The sequence below is a fragment of the Urocitellus parryii genome, chromosome 2 (genome assembly GCF_045843805.1).
Source record: "Urocitellus parryii isolate mUroPar1 chromosome 2, mUroPar1.hap1, whole genome shotgun sequence".
In the NCBI taxonomy this organism is placed as follows: Eukaryota; Metazoa; Chordata; class Mammalia; order Rodentia; family Sciuridae; genus Urocitellus; species Urocitellus parryii.
In genome coordinates this window covers 157044429-157066626 of record NC_135532.1, presented here as the reverse complement: position 1 = coordinate 157066626, position 22198 = coordinate 157044429, and the positions used below count along the sequence as shown (strand labels likewise).

The 22198-nt window shown below is 33.2% G+C and overlaps 1 protein-coding gene across 1 annotated transcript in view; it reads left to right on the top strand.

Annotated features, from left to right (window-relative positions):
- Ift57 (intraflagellar transport 57) overlaps window positions 1-22198 on the top strand; it is a 62158-nt gene that overhangs the window by 35379 nt on the left and 4581 nt on the right. The window contains exons 7-9 of the mRNA XM_026396198.2: window positions 19507-19578; window positions 20368-20499; window positions 21854-21916. Of these exons, the coding sequence (XP_026251983.1) occupies window positions 19507-19578; window positions 20368-20499; window positions 21854-21916 (267 nt within the window). The remainder of the gene's footprint in view (window positions 1-19506; window positions 19579-20367; window positions 20500-21853; window positions 21917-22198) is intronic.

Below are 22198 nucleotides of genomic sequence, written 5' to 3'. Positions count from 1 at the left end.
TTTCTCATTTTTTCCCTAGTAAATGTACATGTAATATGATAACAGATAGTAATAACTGTCATTTAGTAAGTGTGGTCTATGTGCCAAGCTCTGATTGCCTGGCCTTTGTAAGTGATATGGTATTTGAGCTTTTGCCTATTCAGTTAGTGACAATATAGTATATGGTTAAAAGCACAAGTTCTGAACCCAGGTTGCTTGAGTAAATATTCTAGTTCAGCACTGTTGGACCCTGCAGGCAAGTTACTCAACCACTTTGTACCTCAGTGTCTTCATCTGTAAAATTGAATTTATTACATCATCTCCCTCAATGAGTTATTAAAAGATAAAATTAATGAACATTCTAAAGCACTTAGAATGGTGTCAAAAGAATAACTTATTATATGTTGGTCACCATTTCAGTGTGCTTTTATTTATATAATTACAATTATATCTCTTTTTAAAAATGTGATGTATCATGAGCATTTTTACACATTGTTAAAAATTAAAAACAATAACTTTAATGGCTGTCTGTAGTTCCTGAAGGTTACTGTTAATATCCAGCTGAGTGTCAGGCCTGCCACGCTTAGCAGATTAGAGTCAAACCAGGAGGACTAGAATCTGGGAGGAAAAATAACAGAGCAGAGTAATACAAGAACTAGAGGTTAGAGTGTAGGTTAGCATAGGGACCATAAGATCTGACAGTATAGATCAATAGTATGAAATGGATCATGCCAATGAGTCATGTTAGAGAAACAAGTGGTTATTAAAGTTGAAAGGCCCATTCAAAGACAAAGCATGGAAGGTAGGAAACAGAAATGAAGAGTAATTAGAAAGCTAAATTTAGAAATCTTCTATGCTTACTCATTGCTGCAAGAGTTTATAATCAGACCAACCTGTAGGTTGAAGCTGCTAACCTTTTTTCAGTTTGTGTGAGAGGCTCTTGCAGGGTACTTTATGAGAATTCTGGAAGGATAAAGTTTCCTACAAAACTGAAAAATGTTGAATTCCATAATGATAACATATGTATTTTTTAAGTTTTTAAGTGAATCAGTTGACAGTCATTGATTTGAATGTAACAGTAGTTGAAGCTGAGGTACCAAAGAATTCTACATGTCCCATATTTCTTCAGAAATAGATGTGGATGAATACCCATATAGATTTTTACTTTTTATATTATTAACTAATGTTGAGTCTCTAAATAATACTGTTTCTTGAGGAAATGTATCTTTTGTCTTGAGTTTTAACTATGAAAAGTAAACCTTTATTTGACTTTATTGAAATAAATGGAGACTTATTTCAAATGAGAACATGCAGAGGCTATTTATTTAGAACTTGCTATAGCAAGGGCATCAGCCAACCATCACTTGTATTTGGCAGAGAGTCAAAGTCAAGTACAAGGGAACTTAAAAGACTTTTTAGCAAAACAAAGAGGGGAAGCCTTCATATATGTTCAGACATGTCCAGAAATCTAGAGGTGGGTTAAGCCAACATAGACCTTTTTATGTGATTGATTGGTTAGGGGAAGATGCATGGATTCATCTAAACATGTTGGTCCTAAATTTAGAGAGGGTGCTGGGCAAAAATGGGGAAGCTGGCCATCACTGAATAAGTTTGAGGCTAATTGCTACAGAAGTTTTAGTTTGGCTTCCTGGACTGGTTACTAGAGATTGTGGATCTGAATTCTGTTGGTTTGTTTGTTTGTTTAATAATGGCTACTATTGTCTGTTGTCCATTTGTATATTTAGTCTCTGAACTTCATTTTTTGACCAAGGAAATGGCTTCTTAAAATCATCAATCATATTAGTCTTTAATATAGAATGATTTTTTTCAAATCCAGGTTTCTTACCACAATAGAAGCCAAGTAAACATGAATAATATTTATTTCTAATCCTCAGAAGTAAGGAAAATTATAAAGTGTGAAATCAGTTTTCAACTAACCCTTAACATAGACCCTTTTTAAAATTATGCAATACTTATTTCTAAAAGATTGTACATTGTAATGATTTAATATTAGGTATTTAATGCAATGAACAAATGTTCTAACATGCTTTAATGCCCGGTAGATATTGTAATTAAAATTTTGATTAATGAATTAAGTAGACTTTATCCAAATTATAATTAAATGTTTCCTGCTTTGTTGTTTTAAAAGATAGTTTGGTAGGTTCTCCCTCCATTCCACCAAAATGTCTGTAGTAATTATGTAAATCTTCAGATTCATTACAAGGAATTTAGATAAAGAGATTATTTTTAAGGCTTTGGAAATATTACAGCATGTATTTCTAATTATTTCAAACCTTTGATTCACTGGACTGCTTTTTTACATTCTTTCCTATTCTTGATGATCTGATTTTCTGAGTCCTGTTGTAAAAAGAACCTTAAACTTTAAATTTCAACTTCAAGCAATTGAGTTTTATTTTAACCAAAGTAAACTATATAGGTGTTGCCTTGGGTAATTCACAGCAAGAAACCTTTTGGGAAGAGTCATTGTGCTAAGGATGAAATCATTGCAATAGTCTTGAGCCCTTGGGCTCTGTAGTCACTGTGAAAGCTAAAATCTAAGAGGGAGGAGAGAGGCCTTGGTTAATCAGCAGGTAGAATTCCATTTGAATGAACCTGGAGGGACTACAAAATTGCTATATTAGATCTCAGTCTCTTTGAATTGGAAGTCAAATCCTGAAGAAAGTTATAATAGTGGGCCTTTTTTCCTTTCATTATTGTAGACAAATCTATATCTGGAAGCAAGATAGGATATTTTTCTCATTCCAAAGCAGTACAGAGAGTAGCTTGTTTTGACCTATAGCATCACTGTATTTGGATGCAGTATAAGAAGGTGTTAATAAAATTTAGTTTCTCTAAATATTTCTGACCTGCAGGGATTTATAAATTGTTATTGTTTGGGACTAAAGAGCATGTCTTAAGACTATACTCTGGTTGTTAGATAGGATACATCAATAGGATCATTGTATCTATGAGCCAAAAGGTGTAATATATTCTGTGGGCTGGGATACAGGAATACATTTTATGTATATAATAGTTATTAAAAATGGAATTCTGCCTCTTATTTGAATAATGAAGAAACTACCTTTATAATTCTTACAGATTTTCTGGTAGTCAGACCTTCTGTTAAGAAGTAGTCTTTAAATTATTAAAGAAAAAAAGGCACCAAATTAAAAAAAAAAAAACAGCTTTTGCAATTACCAGTAACAAATGTAAATACAGGTGGCAATAAGTTGGTCTCCATGAGGCTCCATGCAGGAGTAATAGCTCCAATTACTGTCACAAATGTTTGTAATTGTATCTATTGCTGCCAGACAATAAATGCTTTTTAATATAGCAAGGCCATAAATGTACATGCTGCTGTTGTTTAAACAGAATGCAATTTTCAGCAAATTTATCCTTGAAACACCTGCTATAATCAAAGAGAGGTGAATTGCTATCAAAATAAACTGCTTAAATTAACTAGACACATACATTTTTAGAGCAGCCTGCATGATTACTCAATTTCCACGTCATCTCAGAATGAGGGAATGTACTCACTGATGGACTTTTCAGCAACCTTTCTTTAAAAGCGTCTACAGAAAACAATATTCTTTTGTATTATTATTTATAAACAAGGTGTGTTATTTGGTGAACTTACATAGTATTTGCAAGGTCAACTGTTTTCACTTTGTTGCATGTGGGTCATGGATAGCAGGGTTTGGGGAAGGAATACTGTGGTTAAAATTATACTGTAAAAATGAAGCAAAGGGCTGGAAAAAAATCCAGCCGTCCTTAAGTAACTGGGAAAGATTTTTAGTCGCTTCTGTCAGAGTCTTATTGAACATTCAGGATATTCTTTGTTTAAAGATGGTTGATGATGCCTTCCTTTCTATTTACCCTGAGTGTGATAAATGTTTCAACTAGATGGGGAAAAGGTTCCATTTATCACAAGTTAAAATAGGAGAACAAGTATTTTTGCTTTAGAGATTCTCATCAGCTGTAACTAAAGAGCATCAACAGTGGTGGCATATTTTAAGGAAATAACCAATAAAGACTGCATGTTTTGTAACTACTGCAGAGGGAAGTGACTAATGCCTCACTGCTGATACACTGCAAATAGACATTGTGATTGAGAGCAGTGAATTAATACTTATTGATTATAATTAAAATGTCTAGACTACCTAAATATTTCATTATTGCAAAGTATGATTTAATGTTTCCTTTAAATTACTTAATATAGAATATGAATTGAAGCAGAAACCATTTGTCATATGGGCCTTTCTACAAAAATGTCCTTTTTATTGGCTTGACTCATTTTTCCAATCAATCATATTAGAGTAGTTCTATCACTGAGTTTTATTTAAAATTCCTTAAGATTTGAACAAATTTTGTACCCACGGTTTTTATGCCATTAGATTTGATTCTGTTTACTTTTACCCAAATAATAATTTATTGTTTTTTTTTAAAATATGCAGGAGATGATTGTTAATTGTTTTTGTTTGTGCATTTTTCTTGGCGGAGGGATATTGAGTATCAGTGTGAGATCCAAGTTGTGATTAGTAGATACCTGATGTTGGAAGGGACTGTCAAAGTCATCGATCCAGATCACCACAATGGTTACTCAGCATCCCACAAAATAATTAAATTTTGATTTCTGATTTGACGTATGAGCATCTGCCTTGCCAAATCTCTTCTCTAGGCCTATAACTCCTTATAAAGCCTGGAAACCCTTACTGGGAATATCTGTATGGCCAAATAAAACTAGTGTAAGTGGAGTAAGTATCAGTAATAAGTCTGAGTCAACGTATGAAAACTCTTTAGAAACAGATGGTAAAGATACTCTCAGCACACATTAGAAATGTAATTATTTAACTAACAAGGAATTACATTTAGAAATTGTGACTCTCCAGTTTCGGTTCAATTATAGGCAGGTGTGGAATCCCAGTGAATGTTATGATAGCCTTGCTTATCCACTGTGCCACTGTTTAATTTTTCTCTACAATGAGAGAAATATCTAGAAAGCAGGAACTTCCCTGAGAAAACACATATGTCTAACAACCATTATTCCCATACCCTCTACAACAAAGACACTACAACATTACACCACACGTATATACAGTGGTCACCCCTTATCCACAGAGTATATGTACCCCAGACCCCTAGTAGGTGCCTAAAACTGCAGATTGTACTGAATCCTATGTTTTACCTATATATGAATATGTATGATAAAGTTAATAAAAATAACTATAATAAATTATAACCATACACGGTAATAAAAGATGAATGTGTTCTCTTAAAATATCTTGTTGTACTATACTGTTCTCACACTTGTGATGATGTGAGATGATACAATATGTGATTAAGTGAGGTGAATGATGTAGGCATTATGATGTACCATTAGGCTACTAAGGTTACTTGAACACAAGCACTGCTATACTTAGTTGATCTGATAACCAAAAGGGATACCAAGTGACTACTAGCAGGCTACTCAGTGACCACTGGGTGGGTACCATATGCAGTGTGATTACACTGAACAAAAGGATGACTCATAACCAGGTGAGATGGAGCCAAACAACATGAAATTTCATCATGCTATTCAGAATGGCGCATAATTTACAACTTATAAATTGTTTATTTCTGGAATTTTCCATTTAATATTTTCAGATCTCATTTGGTCATAGGTAATTAAAACTGCAGAAAGTAAAACTGCAGATGGAGTTGGGGACTGATGTTCTTAACTCTTCCTAAGTATGTGTTTATTTCTTTGAACACGTAAAAAGAAAAATCATGTTTTCATACCACAATCATGTTTTCATACACAAGGGTGTACCACAAAAGACTAAGCTGTTGGCAATGGAAGAAAAATGTCACATTTAAAAATTCAGAAAGGCTACATTCTGTAATTATTCTTCAATATGATGGGAATTTTTCATTAAGAAAGTAAGTCAATATCATAAAAATGTTATTTAATTGAGTGAACAGTCTGATGCTCTTTATTTTTCTTCTCTCACACATGTGCTCACACACAATTATATACATAATAGACAGTTGTTTACACTAGAAATTCTGACAATACATTGAAGAGATTCTAAACCTTGTGCAAAGTGGTGAAAATAGAATACAGATAATGTTTTTTGTTTGTTTGTTTGTTTGGCTTTTGGTTTTTGTTTTTTCATTGGCAAAGGGATTGCAAAGGGATTGTTCTTTGTGGAGGAGAGAGAAAGACTTACTCTGCCCATGTCCTTACAGAGAGTATGATAGACTTGTTCCAGAAATATTTGCTACAGTGAACTTAGACATATGCAGATCCTTCTATCAAACCATCTTCATCATTTCACTTAATCCAATTTCCTGCCATCAGATTTTTTTAAAAAATTCTATTATTGACAATGAATGGTTTTTTAAACATACCACAGGAACATTGATATTCCACATTAAAATATTGAGACTGATTACTCTTGGTCTGCAGCTCACATTTCCCCTACCTCTCTCCCACTGCAGATACAATTATAATTTTAATAACTAAATCTCTTTCACTGCAGTTGAAACAGAGATATGCTGTTCAAATCCCTTTACAAGCAAGGACATGCTGCCCAGCTGCGGAAAGTGTGGTCAGCCTCCAGCTATCTTCTCCTTCCATTGGCAGAGAGCTACCTAACTCAAGGTCTCCTCCTTCCTAGGACAGGTTGCATCTGGGCATGTGTGAACTGTTACCAATTTGAGACTATTATAAAGAACACAGCTATGAAATTTTTTTGTCTTTTAGTAAACATGTACACGTTTCTACTGAAAATTTTATTAGGAGTAGAATTATTAGTTTATGATGTATATACATATATGTTCAGCTCAAATAGACCTTGTCAAATAGTTTTTGAGAGTGATTATAAAAATTTATACTCAATAGTGCATGAAAATTCTAATTGCTTCAGATCTGTATCAATATTCAGTAGTCTTTATTTCAGTCATCAGGGTAGGTGTTTGGTGATATCTCATTGTCATTTTTAAAAATATTTTTTAATTATAGATGGACACAATACCTTTATTTTATTTGTTTGTTTATATGTGGTATTGAGAATCAAACCCAGGGCCTCACACATGGAAGGCAAGCACTCTACCACTGAGCCACAACCCTAGTCCTCTCATTGTCATTTTAGTTTGCATTTCTCTGTTGACTAATGAGGTTGAAATACTTTTCATATGTTTATTTGACATTTGGATAGCCAATTCTAATTTTTGCAGTCTTTCTTTTGATTCATAGAAGTTCTTTAAATATTCTGGATCTAAGTTCTTTGTTAGATAGATAGATATTTGCAATATATATACATATATATTCCAAATATCAACTATTTAGCTTCTTATTTCATTCCCTTATTTGTGTATCATGAAAAACATTGGCTTAGTTTTAATATGCTCAAAGTGGTCTGTTGCAAGGGTGAATACAGTTAATAACTTGTTTAAGAAATGTTCACTTATCCCAATATTATGAAGATATTACCCTGTTTTGTTCTTGCTTTATTGTTTTTGCCTTTCACATTGAGATCTGCAATTCATTTGTGTTAGTTAGCTTTTGTGGCTATGACAAAATACCTGAGAAAAACAACTTAAAGAAGCAAAGTTGTATTTTGGCTTATAGATTCAGAGGTATTAGCCCATGGTTGACAGCCTCCTTCATTGCTTTGGGCCTGAGGTGAGGAAGAACAACATGTCAGAAGGGTGTGGCAGAGGAAAGCTGCTCAGCTCATGGCAGCCAGAAAGGAAGGTGGCGGGGGGGGGACAGTGTCAGGCACAAGATATAATCCCCAAGGACCCCCATTGCCTTCAACTAGATCCCACCTCCTTGTTTCCAACACCTCTCTATACTTTATTCAGCTATGAATCCATCTATAAATTAATCCAATGGTGATATTAGAGGCCTCATGATCCAATCACTTCCCAAAAGCCACACCTCTTAACATTGTTCCATTGTAGTCCAAGCCTTCAACATGTGAGCTTTAGGGGGACATTTCAAATCCAAACTATAACATTATCTAAGTTTTAATTCTTACTTATGGTGTGAGATAGAACTTAAGATTTGTTTTTATATGTATATGCAAATGACCCAACCACTTATTGAAAAGGTGATTCTTTCACCAGTGTACTGATGTTATAAGTCAAGTAAGCATGCATTTGTGGGTCTGTATCTAGACTCTATTTTATCATTCTACTTGTTGTTATTTGATAATAATGAAAATGGTATCCTTTATATTTTATTTTCTGTTTATCTGTTGGTAGTATATACAAATACAATTCTTTTTTATCTTTACATCTATCCAGCAAACTTGGATAGATGGTAGGCCTGCATTTAGAGTTTTGTCATCTGCAGATAATATCAATCTTAACTCTTCTTTACAATCCTTATGCCTTTTGATTTTATCTTGCCTGCTGTACTACCTAAGAACTCTATGCTTATATTGGATGTATGTGATATTATCTGGGAGAAAGCCTTCAATATTTTGATGTCACCATTAGGTATATCAGCTTTATGACTTTTGTAACTATCTTTTAGTAGACTTATAAATTATATCTTTTGTTTCAAGTTTGCTGAATTTTTATCATGAAAGGATGTTGATGTTTTATCAAATGAGTGTTTTTCATTTGTTGAAATGATCATACAGTAAATATTTTTCCCTTGTGAATTATATTGATTGATATTTTTATTTTTAATTTATATATAATAATTATACATATTTGTGGGCAATAGCATGAAAATTCAGTACATGTATATTATTTGTAATGTCAAATTAAGGCAATTAGCATTTTCATCTACTTTAACATATATCATTTCTTTTAGGAACCTTCATATTATTCTTCTAATTTTATATGAAATATATAATAAATATTTGTGAATTATAGTCACCCTACTCCCACATAGAACACTAGAACTTCTTCCTCCTGTATAACTATTTTTTGGTACTCAGTTTCTGACTTCCCCCTAATCCACTTACCCTCTACTGTTCCTACATCAAGTGGCCCTGACTCTACTGTCTACCTCTGTGAAATAAACTTTTTTTATATTCCACATATGAATGAGAACATGTGATATTTGTCTTTCTCATCTGGCTTATTTCACTTAACATAATGCCCTTCACTCCATCAATCTTACTGCAAATGCCAAATTTCATTCTTTTTAATAGCTCAACAGCATTTGTGTGTGTGTATGTGTGTGTATGTGTGTGTGTACCAAATTCTCTGAATATTCATTCATCTGTAAATAACTAGGTTCATTCCATATCTTAGTGATGGTGAACATTCCTGTAATAAACATGCAAGAGCAGATGTCTTTTTAACACACTGATTTCCTTTTGATATATACCCAGTAGTGAGATTGCTGGATCATAAGGTACTTCTATTTCTAGTTTTTTGAGAATACTTCTCATACTATTTACCATAATGCTGTACTAATTTACATTCATACCAACAGTGTGTAAGAATTTCTCTTTTTTCTGCATAAGGAAAAATTTTTATTATTTCTCTGCATAAAGAACTCTTTTATATATATAATAGCCATTCTAACTGGGGTGAAGTGATATCTGCTGTTGTTTGAATGTTAAACCTCCCCCAAAAGCCCATGTAGTAAATGCATGGCCACGAGCCTGCGATGCTATTGGGAAATAAAGAAACTTTTAAGTGGTGATGCCTAGCGGGAGGAAGTTAGATCACTGTGGGCATGCCATTGAAGGGAATATTGGAATCTTAGCAACTTCCTGTCTTTGTTTCTGGATGCCATGAGGTGAAAATCTCCTCTGCCACATGTACTCCTAACATGGTGAATGTGTTGCCACAGGCCAAAAGCAACAGGACCAATTGACCATGGACTGAAATCTCTGAAATTATGAGCTAAAATAAACCTTTCTTCCTTGTAGTTTGATTTAACTCAGGTTATTTTTAGTATCAGAAAGCTAACTACCACAGTGTATTACTGTGATTTTGATTTTCATTTCCCTGGTGATTAGTAACATTGAGCATTTTTGGCCATGTATATATCTTTTTTTTTTTTTGAAAAATATGTGTTCAGATCATTTGCCAATCTTTAATCAAATTATTTGGTAGTTTATATTTGAGGTTTTTTAGTACCTCATATAATGTGAATATTAATCCCTTGTCAGATGAATACTTTGTAAATATTTTCTCCCATTCTGTTCTTTTATCTCTTTACTCTTATTTTGTTTGCAGAAACATCTCATTTTAATACAATTCCATTTATCTATTTTGACTTTTGTTGCCTGTACTTCTTGGATCTTATTCAAAAGATTATTGCCTATACTAATGCCACAAAGTCTTTTCCCTATGATTGCTTAAAATTTTATAGTTTAAGGTCTTACATGTAGGTCTTTGGTCCATTTCTAGTTTATTTTTGTATAGGGTGAGAGATTGAGGTCCACTTTCATTCTGCATATGGATATCCAGTTATCTCTCAGCACCATTTATTGAAGAGATTTCCTTTTCTCCCAATTTAGGTTTTTGGCACTTTTGTCAGGTCATTTGACTGTAGATCTGTGGGTTTATTTCCGGATTCTATGTTCTACCCCATTGGTCTATGTACTGGTTTTTATGCCAGTACCATGTTGTTTTGGTTATTATAGCTTTCTAGTATATTAAGTATTATGATGCCTCCAGATTTGTTCTTTTGGTTCAAAATTGCTTTGATTTTTTGATGTCTTCTAGGCTTCCATGTGAATTTCAAAGTGCTTTTTAAATACCTTTGGTATTTTAATGGGGATTACATTGAGTTGGTACATCACTGTGGGTAGTGTAGACTGTTAAATAATATCAATTTCTGCAGTCCATGAACATAGGATATCTTTCCATTTTTGTGTGTGAGTGTGTGTGTGTGTGTGTGTGTCCTCATCAATTTCTTTTAATAGTGTTTTGTGATTTTAATTATAAAGATCATTCATTTCCTTGGTTAAATTTCTTATTAGATTTTTTGTACATATTGAAAATGGGGTTGCTTGATTTCTTATTCAACAAGTTAATTATTTTTGTATGTTGATTTTGCAGACTGAAAATATGAATTCACTCATCAATTCTAATAGTTTTTTTTTAGTGAAATCAAAAGACTTTTCTGTACATAAAATTATATCAGCTTCATCAGGGATAAATTGAGTTCTTCCATTTTTATTGGATATCCTTTATTTCTTTCTCTTGCCTAACTAGTACTGTGCCAAATAAGAGTCATGAAAGTAGACATCCTCTTAAAGGAAATGCTTTTAATTTTTTCCATTTAGTATGATGTGGACTTTGGGTTTGTTGAAGGTAGCCTTTTTATCATGAAAGTAAGTTGAATTTTATGGCTTTTTCTGCATCTATTGACATGATGATATGGTTTTTGTCTTTTATTGTGTCAATGTGATGTATGACTTTTATTGATTTGCATGTGTTGACCACCCATCTTTTCATCACTAGGTCATATTCTATTTGATCATGGTGTATACTTTTTATGTGCTTTGCGGGGTTCAATTTACTAATATTTGGTCAAGAATTTTTGCATGTGTTCATCAGGGACGTTGGTCTATAGTTCTCATTTTTTGTTGTGTCCTTAATTAGTTTTGGTATCAGGATAATGCTGGCCTCATAGGATGACTTTGGGTGGAGAGGTTTTTTTAATATCAGATTAATGAATCAAACAGTCTCTGGTTTGGCTAGGGCAGACTGTTCCTCCATTCTCAGGATTTTTCACTCTAAGCCTTAGAGAGACATGGTAATCCTGCTCTTTGAGTTCTGGGCAGCATTGAGTTAAAAGAAATGCTGCCTGATGCTAATCTGCCATCTTGCTCCCAGAACCTCATAGGATGACTTCATAAGAGTCCCTCCTTCTCATTTTTGGTGATGAATAATTTGAAAAATATATATGTTAGTTCTTCTTTAGAAGTTTGGTAAAATTTAACAGTTAAACCTTACAGTACTGGATTTTTCTTTACTTCAAACCTTTTAATAACTGATTCAATCCTGTGTCTATTATTATGTGTCTATTCAGATGTTTTATGTCTTCATGATTCAATTTTGACAGGTTATATGTGTCTAAAATTATACCATTTTTTCTGGGTTTTCCAATTTGTTGGTGTGTAGTTGTTCATAATAATCTGTACTGATTCTTTTTATTTCTGAGGTATCAATTGGAATTTCTCATTTTTCTCTTTGGGTCTTTTCTCTTTGTTAGTCTAGCTAAACATTTGTTGAATTTGTTTATATTTTCAAAAAAAAACTCTGTTTTATTGGTCTTCTGTAATTTTTTTTAAAATTTTTTAGGTGGACACAATATCTTTATTTTACATTTATGTGGTGCTGAGGATCGAACCCAGTGCCCCATGCATGCTAAGCGAGCATGCTACCACTGAGCCACAACCCCATCCCTTCTGTAATTTTTTAGTTTGTCTTTCATTTATTTATCCTCTGATCTTTGTTATTTCTTTTCTTCTGTTAATTTTAGACTTAGCTGGTGCTGTTTTCCTAGTTCCTTGTACTGAATTGTTAGACTATGTTATTTGAGTTCTTTGTATCTTTCTAAAACGTGAACATATGCGATAAACTTCCTTCTTGTACTGCTTTTTTGCTGGCATGTTGTGTTTCCATTTTCATTGGTCTCAAGAATTTTTAAAATTTTCCTTTTGATTTATTTGTTGACCCATTGGTCATTCAAGAGCATTGTTTTCATGTATTTGTACAATTTCTGAAGTTTTTTGTATTGTTTCCAATTTTATTCCATTGTGGTTAGAGAAGATACCTGATACAATTTTTCCTTTTTTGAATTTGTTAAGAATTGTTTTGTGACCACTAAAATATGACCTATTCTGGAGAATGTTCTATGTGCTAATGAGACAAATATGTATGCAGCTGTTGCATTAAATGTTTTTTAAGTCTCTAGGAGGCCTATTTGGTTTATGATATAAGTTAACTTCAATGTTTCCTTTTTCTTTTTTCGTTTTAATTGTCTATAAGAAATTCACTTTATAGTTAAAGATACATACAGACTTTAAAAGTGAAGGGACAGAAAAAATTATTCCATGTGAATGAATGGATGAACAGTAAGTGTAGGAGCAGCTACACTTACATAAATAGACAGAAAACTGGAAAACCACACACACACACACACACCACATACATACACACAAAGAAAGTTATCTATAATAGAGTGATTAGTTCAACAAAAAGAAAATCATATATGCACTTAATGATGGACCACCCAGTTATATACAGCAAACATCATTGACTTAGGGAAGAGATAGGCTGTAATACAATAGTAGATGGGAATTTCAGCACTCTACTTTCATCAATGAATATTACTCATCAAACCAAAAAAAATAGCTAAATCTCAACTTACTCATTTTAGAAAAGATTTTTAAAGAATTTTATGTGATTATGTATCTGTATTGATGAGCATAGTGCCTACTACATACTAAACATTCCATGAATGTTAGCATAGTAATTATCATTAGTAGATTTATAAAGTTCTCAGGATGGATGTTATGTTGTACTAATCTATGTCAAAAGAAAGAGAAAATCTCTGACTAGCCAAAATAAAAATCTCTCACACAAACTAAAGCCTAAAGCTCAGGCATTTTATTTGTAGGACAGTGCCATTAATCCATTGGAACTTATCCTTGTTTTAGAGAGAGTTCTAGCAAGGTTATCTAGATTATTCATCTGTAGCAGATTAGAAACAGTAAGTTCTCCTAGTATCTACAAGTTTTAGTCAGTTTTTTTTGTTTGTTTATTTGTTTGTTTTGTTTTTTGTCACTGTGACCAAAATATCTCACAAGAACAACTTGGAGGAGGGAAAGTTTATTTGGGCTCACAGTTTCAGAGGTCTCTATCTGTAGATGGTCAACTCCATCAGTCTGGGCCCAAAGTGAGGCAAGCATATCATAGGCGAAGGGCCCAGCAGAGAAAAGCTGCTTAGTTGGAGAGATCAGGAAGCAGAAAGAGAAGCAGCCACAAGGTGGATGTATCCTTCCAGTACATGCTACTAGTTACCCACCTCTTCCAGCCATGCCCCGCCTGATTTCACTTACCACCTATTCATTTCAAACTAGGATGGACTGATTAAGTTCCTCTCTTCCAATCTAACCATTTTACTTCCTGCGTTAACAGGAGCTTGAGGGACACCTTACATCCAAACTGTAATGCCTTACTTTAGCAAAACAATAAAGATAATAAACATTTTATTTAATGTGCAAATTTTGAATTGGGAGTTATCAGAATTTTTGTGCTTCTTATTATAACTGGATGACATAATAAGAAAATGAAAGAGACTGTTTGATATAATGGAAAATCTGTGAGAGAAAGGACATTTGGTTTCCTATTCATTTAATAATTACCAGTGTAAACATCAAATAATCTCCATTTGTTACCCAATCTTTGAAGTGAGCATACAGGATTCCTTCCCTATATATTAGAATGATCTTAAAAATTCCTGAAGAAAGTGAAATTTGAGTTGAAACAAAGACCTAATGATTTGGAGCTAACTCTCTTGAATAGTGACTATAAAAACCCTTATATAAATATTTTTATATTCACTAAAGTAAAACTGTAAAACAGAACATTTAATTAAGATTTCATTGATAATTATTTATAACAGATTTGGGAAAAGGCAGTGAGAATAGAGGGAAAAGGCAGGCCACACTGCAGAACAGAAGTAGCTTTTTTTTTTTTTTTGATAGAAAATGATTTGAGATACATCAGAGCCATGGGGACTTGTTCCTGCTCTTTCATGGGAGAAATAAAAGGTACCAATAGACTCTGTGAGCTGCAAGGTCATCTATGTCCTGGTGTATATTTTTCCTGAGCCTAGGGGGGAAAATCCCAGTACACAGGAAAATTATATATGTGAAAAATGTACTAGTTTGGAAGTGCTTTCCATTTTTCAGAATGAGACTTTGGAAGGGTTATATAGCCTGATTCCTAGTTTTTCTCACTATAAAATATTTATATATAGTTCATTTTTCTGCATAACACACTCCCCCCCCCCATCACAGTGGTTACAGTAATAGTAACACATTATCCTCACTCAAGATACATGTCTTCTGCTGTGTTTCAACATTACCCCAGCAAGGTCCCATGTTTCTCACTCCGGGGCCCAGACTAAAAGACCCCTGTGTAGGGCTGGCTCCTTATCATGGCTGAAAGAAAGTATAAGAGAGCTGCCTTTTAGAGCTTCTGCACAATGTCATCATTCCACTAGTTAAAGAGAATACTAGCCAAGGCTAGCATCCGTGGAGTACAGAAGTTTATTCCTCCCACACCCAGTGAGCAAATCCCATAATATACTCAGAAGGAAGAGAGAAGTGAATGGAAAATGATAATAATATCTACTCATCTCTGCAAACATTTGAGTCTCAAGTAAGAAAAGTTATATAAAAGTGCATTGTAACAATGTATTTTCTACTGATGTTAGAATTGCTATTGTTATAGTTTAATGTTATTTATTTCAAGGATCCAAGTAGATTTCAAGTCCTTACATATCATTAAAACTTCTCACTTCTCTATTTTTACCGTAAACATTTGAAAAGCTTTTAACCATCTTGGTTTTTCAAAAGCTGTGTTTTGCCTTTTTTGCATTCATGTTTTAAAAATGCCACAATTATAATTTAATATATTTATTTTCCACTATAACTGTATAAAACCATTTCAAGAATTTTTTATTGTAGTGGCTCAGGAAGCTGAGGCAGGAGGATTGCAAGTTCAAGGCCAGCCTCAGCAACTTAGCAAGGTCCTAAGCAACTTAGTGAGACCCTGTCTTAAAATAAAAAGCAAAAGGGATGGTGATGTAACTCAGCAGTAAATCATCCCTGGGTTTAATCCCCAGTACCCCCCTAAAAGGTCCAGTTTTTTCTTTCCTTTCTTCCTTCTTTCCTTCCTTCCTTCCCTCCCTCCCTTCCTTCCTTCTTTCTTTCCTTTCTTCTTTATTTTTTAAACAATTAAAGTAATAAAATTCCCTTGTAAGAAATTTAGAAAATTTTGGCAGGATAAAAAAGTTTAAAAAGACCCCCTTTTTCAAATCCCTGCATTAATATACAAACACACAAAGGCACATCCATAACATTATCACATTCAAATATACATTCAAATACATTCAAATATTAATTTTTACTAAATTGAGCATCTAATGAATACTCTATTGAGACAATTTTCCTGTACACTATTAAATGTACATTTTTGCTGATCATTTAAGTATTTTAAGGACATGAGTTTAGCAGTTTAATAGGTAACACTAATATATAATATACAATACATAGTTTTAAATCTCAGTAAGGAACCAGGCCCACTATCTGAATTAAAAATTAAACTTCAACACCTTCAAAGTTACTTGCATACTCCTCTCCTGCTGTGCCTTCTCATCAACAGTAACCACCCTTAAGTTTGTATGCTATCATTAGTTTCTTTCCTTTTGAGTGTTTTTACATATGTGTATGGCTCCAGTGTATCATTGAATTTTGCTTGGTTTTGAGCTTTATAAACTGGTTTCATACTGTATTGCTTTTAATAGTGGGATGCATATTACAAAATTAGCTTAAACTGCCCTCTACTATTACATACTTGCTTTCTGCTCTTTTACAAGGAACTTGTACATTAATATTTGTGTTTTCATATTTTGCAAGTTCAGAAATAGAATGGAATAATGTGGGGAATAATTCCTAGAGGTGAAATTTGCTGGATTAAAGAGTAAGAACATTTTTAAGATTTCTTCTGCAACTGTACATCAGGAAATGTGTCATCTAGATTTTAATAAAACAAATCTTCAGATTGGCTTGGAAGATAATTATAAATTACTACTAGCTTTCCACTTTGATGAGTTCTAAGAATATACACATATCCCCGTGGTTTATCAAATTTAACAAGTCCTGAACTAAAGTCCTCAGTATTTTTTACTTCCTTAAACCCTTCCCTGTTCTTGTCACACTGGTATCACTGTCCCCTCAGTTCACTGGGCTGGAAACCTTATTCTGTCTGCTCCCCTACTCTACTTCAGCCACCCCACACTCACCCTTCCCTTTAGTCTTCAAGTCCTGCTTGTTATCCCTCTACAATATCCTTTGAAAGCCTCCTTTCTCGTCCCTTCCCTTCTTATAAATACTTCTTATAAATACTCCAATTCAAACCCTGCTATGACAGGGACCATTGCATAGTCTCCTAACTAGTCTTCAACATGTCTTTAGTCTTTTGCTTTTCCAATAAGTCCTTCACACTATTAATTCCTCAAAACATAGATTTGACTTTAAAGCTCAAACCAAAAATATTTGATAATATTCCATTAGCCACATGATAAGATCCACATTCCTTAGTTGCTATAGGCAAAGCCCTTGATCTATTTCAATCTGCCTCTTCAGCTTTATTCTTCATTCTCCATCCTTTCTACCTCACCCCAAGAACTTGGTATTTTATACCCTAGCCAGTCTAGGCTTCATATTCCCTATGTATTTTCTTTGTTCATATTACTTCTTCAGCCTAAAATACCTTTCCTCTCCTCCTCTTTTCTGTCCTGTTGAAATGCTACTCATGCTTCAAGATCTCACAGAAATCCCAGCTCCTCCATGGAGTTTAACATCAATGTAAGTTATCTAATTATACAAAGAAGAGTTGGATATGGTTGCTTCTTTTGAATGTCAATAAATGCAAAAATATATTTGTTTGTAATACTAGGTAGAAAAAGGAGACCACAAACTATTTTAAACATATCCATTACAATAAATAAAGATATATATACACATACACACACACGCACACACACACATATATATATGGGGAGATACATACACATGTGTCATATAGATATATATGTGTGTATGTATATGTTATGTGTTTCACATATATATAGTTAGAGAGAAATGAGCAAAAACAGAGACTGAACCAGGCACAGTAGCGCATGCCTGTAATTCCAGCAGCTCAGGAGCCTGAGATAGGAGGATAATGAGTTCAAAGCCAGGCTCAGCAAAAGTGAAGCACTGAGCAACTCAGTGAGACCCTTTCACTAAATAAAATACAAAAATAGGGCTGAGGATGTGGCTCTAATTGAGTGTCCCTGATTTCAATTCCTGGTACCCAGGAAGAAGTACTTTTTTCAAAAAATTGATAATAATAATTTTATTAATAGTATTAGTTTCATTTTCTTTCATAAAGATGCTCACTTGGGCTTAAATATGTTTCCATTTTGAGACTTAGCCATATTTTGTTCATACATAGAAGGGCAGCCAGTTTCTTATTCTCTGTTTTCTAGTGTTGACTGAGTCGGAAGTGTCTTGTTCCTTTACCAGCTATGTCTACTCATTGTCACAGGTGGTGAATGGTCCCTTCAGCTGTAACATGAAACCAGTGCATTTGTAGATGATGCTAAATGGACAAGCCTATAATCTCTAAGTTCCTCTCAGCTCTCATGTTCTGAGATACCTTTTGCTTACAAGACAGTAAAATGGCTTAAGGTTAAAGAAAATGCTGATTTCTTCTATAACTCCCTCACTAGTGTCAAATACCATTTTCCCTTTTCTTAACTAAACTGACAGTATGTTTTATGTGACAATTAGGACACTACTACCCATGTGGACTTATATGTACACCCTCCTGTCACCAGGGTGTGGTTTGCTTTTATGACAAGGATGTCTTTTGAGATTTTTTGCAACTTTAATATGTTGTATGAAATTAATAATTTATAATTCAGTTTGAAATACCCAAGAATTTTTTGTCCTGTAGTCACTAGCCTGTTTCAAAGTTCAGAAATAGAATGGAATTAATTTACAAAATATTTTTCTCTTCACAAAATAATGCAAATAATAAGGTTGAACATCAAAGTATGCAAATAGATATGTGGGATTAATAAGTATCCTGTTTCCATCACTTAAGTCAATTTACCATAATGTTTTTCTCTTATCTTAGATATTTCTCAAGTCTCTTAAAATTTTTATCTGTAGTAATATAAACTGAATACCATGAAGATACCTTGTAGAGAATTAAAATGTTGATATAGATTTCAAATCAGAGTAGTAGTAGTAGACAATATTTCAAAATATATGAACTCATGAACTCTAGTAATCATACAGACTTACTTTATAAGAAAGAGACTCAAAACTCTGACTGAAGAAAAGAGCCCCATTGTAATTTCCAAGAGACAAACTAATCCTTGATATATGATATTTGAGTTGAGAGTTGAGAGTTGCTTCTGGCAAACATAATTGTTACTGCTTAAACAAGTATTTCTTTTCTAGTAATTAGAATTTTTTTCATTTTAATGGGTAGTCATAAATATTAACCACCAGCAGTGCAGAAATAATTTATATTCAAATTATCAGCCATCACTCTGTGAACACATAAAACAATTTACATTTATTTAGAACCTTTATTCCTGAAGTACTCTCTACACATATTTCTTTATAGCCTAATTGCAATCTATATATAAGACTTTCCCACCTGAAATAGGGCAGTAGTCAAAGTAATAAAGATAAAGGACACAACATCATAATAAATAAAGAATTAAAACTAGTTTTTTATACTTTGTTTCTATATGCTCTATGTCGATAGGATTGGAGAATCCATGTTGACCAAATGCACCAGCACAAAAGTGGAATTGAATCTGCTCTAAAGGAGACCAAGGTATGTAGATTACTTAAATTGAATAAATATCCATTTACTCATTTGTGGGACACCTGTTATGGGAAAACATGAAAGAAAAATAACACAATTCTTGTCTTTCAGAGCTCATTAATTAAATAAATCATATTACATTTCTGCAGTTCTAATACTTAAACCAGCTAAAGAAAGCTAACAATGTAAACCTTTTATATTTTAAATATACTATATATATTGCATATGTTCTATATATTACACATATCTATGTAATAGATATTTTAGAAACATTGCATCACTTTGTCCTGAATACCAAGGGATGAGAGAACATCATACCCACAATGCCTAGAACCTACAGCTTTCCCGGGCTTGCTGCCATGCTAGAAATAATCTTTTGGAGACGGTCATAAAGAAGTGAAGCTTAAGTGAAAAGTTATAGGTTCGAGACCAGAGCACTCTGTTTAGAGAACTCTTACAACTGGAATATTCTAGTTATCTTTGAATTGTGTGATACAGAAGTCATGTTCTTCCCTGACCTACCTTGATTTTAAACTTTATATAAAGCTAATTACAAATATAATGTAAATTGTAGACATGTATAAGGAGAAATGAATTTAATCAATCTTTCCAGGCTCTTTTTTATTGTAGCATTCTGCAGTGTGGCAAAAATATTTCTCATCATAAACTTTTTTTGCCATTAAAATTTCACACTATCTTCTTTTTCATATGGACTGAGAGATATTTAACTCATTTTTAACTAGTTTTTAAAAATATTTCTGAGTTCTTTAATCTACTAAAAATCCCTTGGAATTTTAGGGATTTTTGGACAAACTCCATAATGAAATTAGTAGGACACTGGAAAAAATTGGCAGCCGAGAAAAGTACATCAACAATCAACTTGAGCATCTGGTTCAAGAATATCGTGCAGCTCAAGCCCAGCTGAGTGAGGTAATTTAAAAATTATTTCTGAGGATTTATCCCAATTCATGACCCTAATCTCTAAGCTTGACATGATAGTTTTCATTTGAAAATTATGAAATGTTTTTCATAAATAGCAACACTTTGATTTTTCTGCCCATTTTAGAAAAACAAAAGAAGCAATAGAACTTATCTCCATTTTACATGTATTAGAAATTGTTATCTCTTAGAAGTCTTTAAACATATTTTTTCATTTGATTTAAATAAATGAGGACATATGTTGTTGGGGAACATAAGCTAAAACAGGAACAGTGTCAGGACACCTTGTTTTGTTTCTAACTCTGTTGTTAATTTACTATAGGAGTAGGAGAAAGAATAGTATTCATTTACATGTGTCAGAGGGAAAAGGCAATTCTTGCCATCATGGCTTGCAGTAATATAGTGTAGACTATGAAAGCAAGACATGTTCAGAGACAAGCAGGTTAATTAACGAAATGAGACAAATTTTTCATTCTTTCAAAGTATTATATTTCAACCAAAAAAAAAATAAAAACACTATCTTTTGAAAGCAGTAGTTCTTTATACCAGAAGTAGGGGTATAATGACTTTCTTTGAGGGATTTATACACCCTCTTTCTTAATGTGAAGGCAAACTAGTCAGAATACTTGCTCATATCAGTAGAAGGCATATTTTTTTTTTCTTTTAGCAGACAAATTAGGAGGAGAAAAAGTGGAAGTAAACTTGATATACTTCTATACTCAAAGACCAAATAGAAAATAGCTTTTACTTTTTATGGTATTATCTGTTTAATTTGTCATTCCCTCATATACACTTATATTTATGAATATTTTTGTTGAACTGATGTGAAATTCTTTGATTATAGCCAGCATGCATCTGTCCAACCTTAATATTAAATAATTATTTGTTAGATTAATTTCTAAAAGTGTATTCCCATTGATTGTATTGTCCTACTCTTTATTAATCCTTATTAATTTCGGAGTTTGCTCTACTTTGATTGATTTTCTTTTCTAAAATAAAATTTCTCTGCATAACATGCAAATTTGATTGACCAAGAACCATTCTCCTAAACTGTTTAGGGATGGCCAAGGACAGTTTTTATTGTGAACCATGCCCATGCAAGTTACACAGTCAGTATGTGAAGGTTAAGGTAGTTCATCATTTTATAGTGCTTGAGTTAAATACATGGTGCCTATTAAGGACATAAAATAACTACAGTTAAATGTCACTTTCACAAATGTATTCATAAACAAAGAGGGGGGTTGTCATAAAATGATATGCAGAAATTGCAAACACAAAGAGGTCATGTTTAAGTAATCTGCTTCTGTTTTGGATTTGTCATTAAACAAAATTCTTTCCCCCTCAGGCAAGGGAGCGGTACCAGCAGGGAAATGGTGGAGTAACTGAAAGGACCAGGCTCCTATCTGAGGTAAACACAGTGCTCTTACTGTGCTTCTCACCTGTCAGCTGAGCCCCAGTGGCTCAAAGCCATTGGATGATTGAATTCCCCTTATTTTAATAATTGTTTCTTCCTCTTCAAATTATCTTGTTTCAGAGAAAAGCCCTAATTTTCTTATCAATGAATCAATTATTTATTCTTTCTCTCATTTTTATAAGGTGCCTGAAGTTAAATTCAACATAAAATTTGCTCATACTAGCACACTGATAACTTTTCTTAATCTTCATTTTTATATAGTAATTATAAATAATA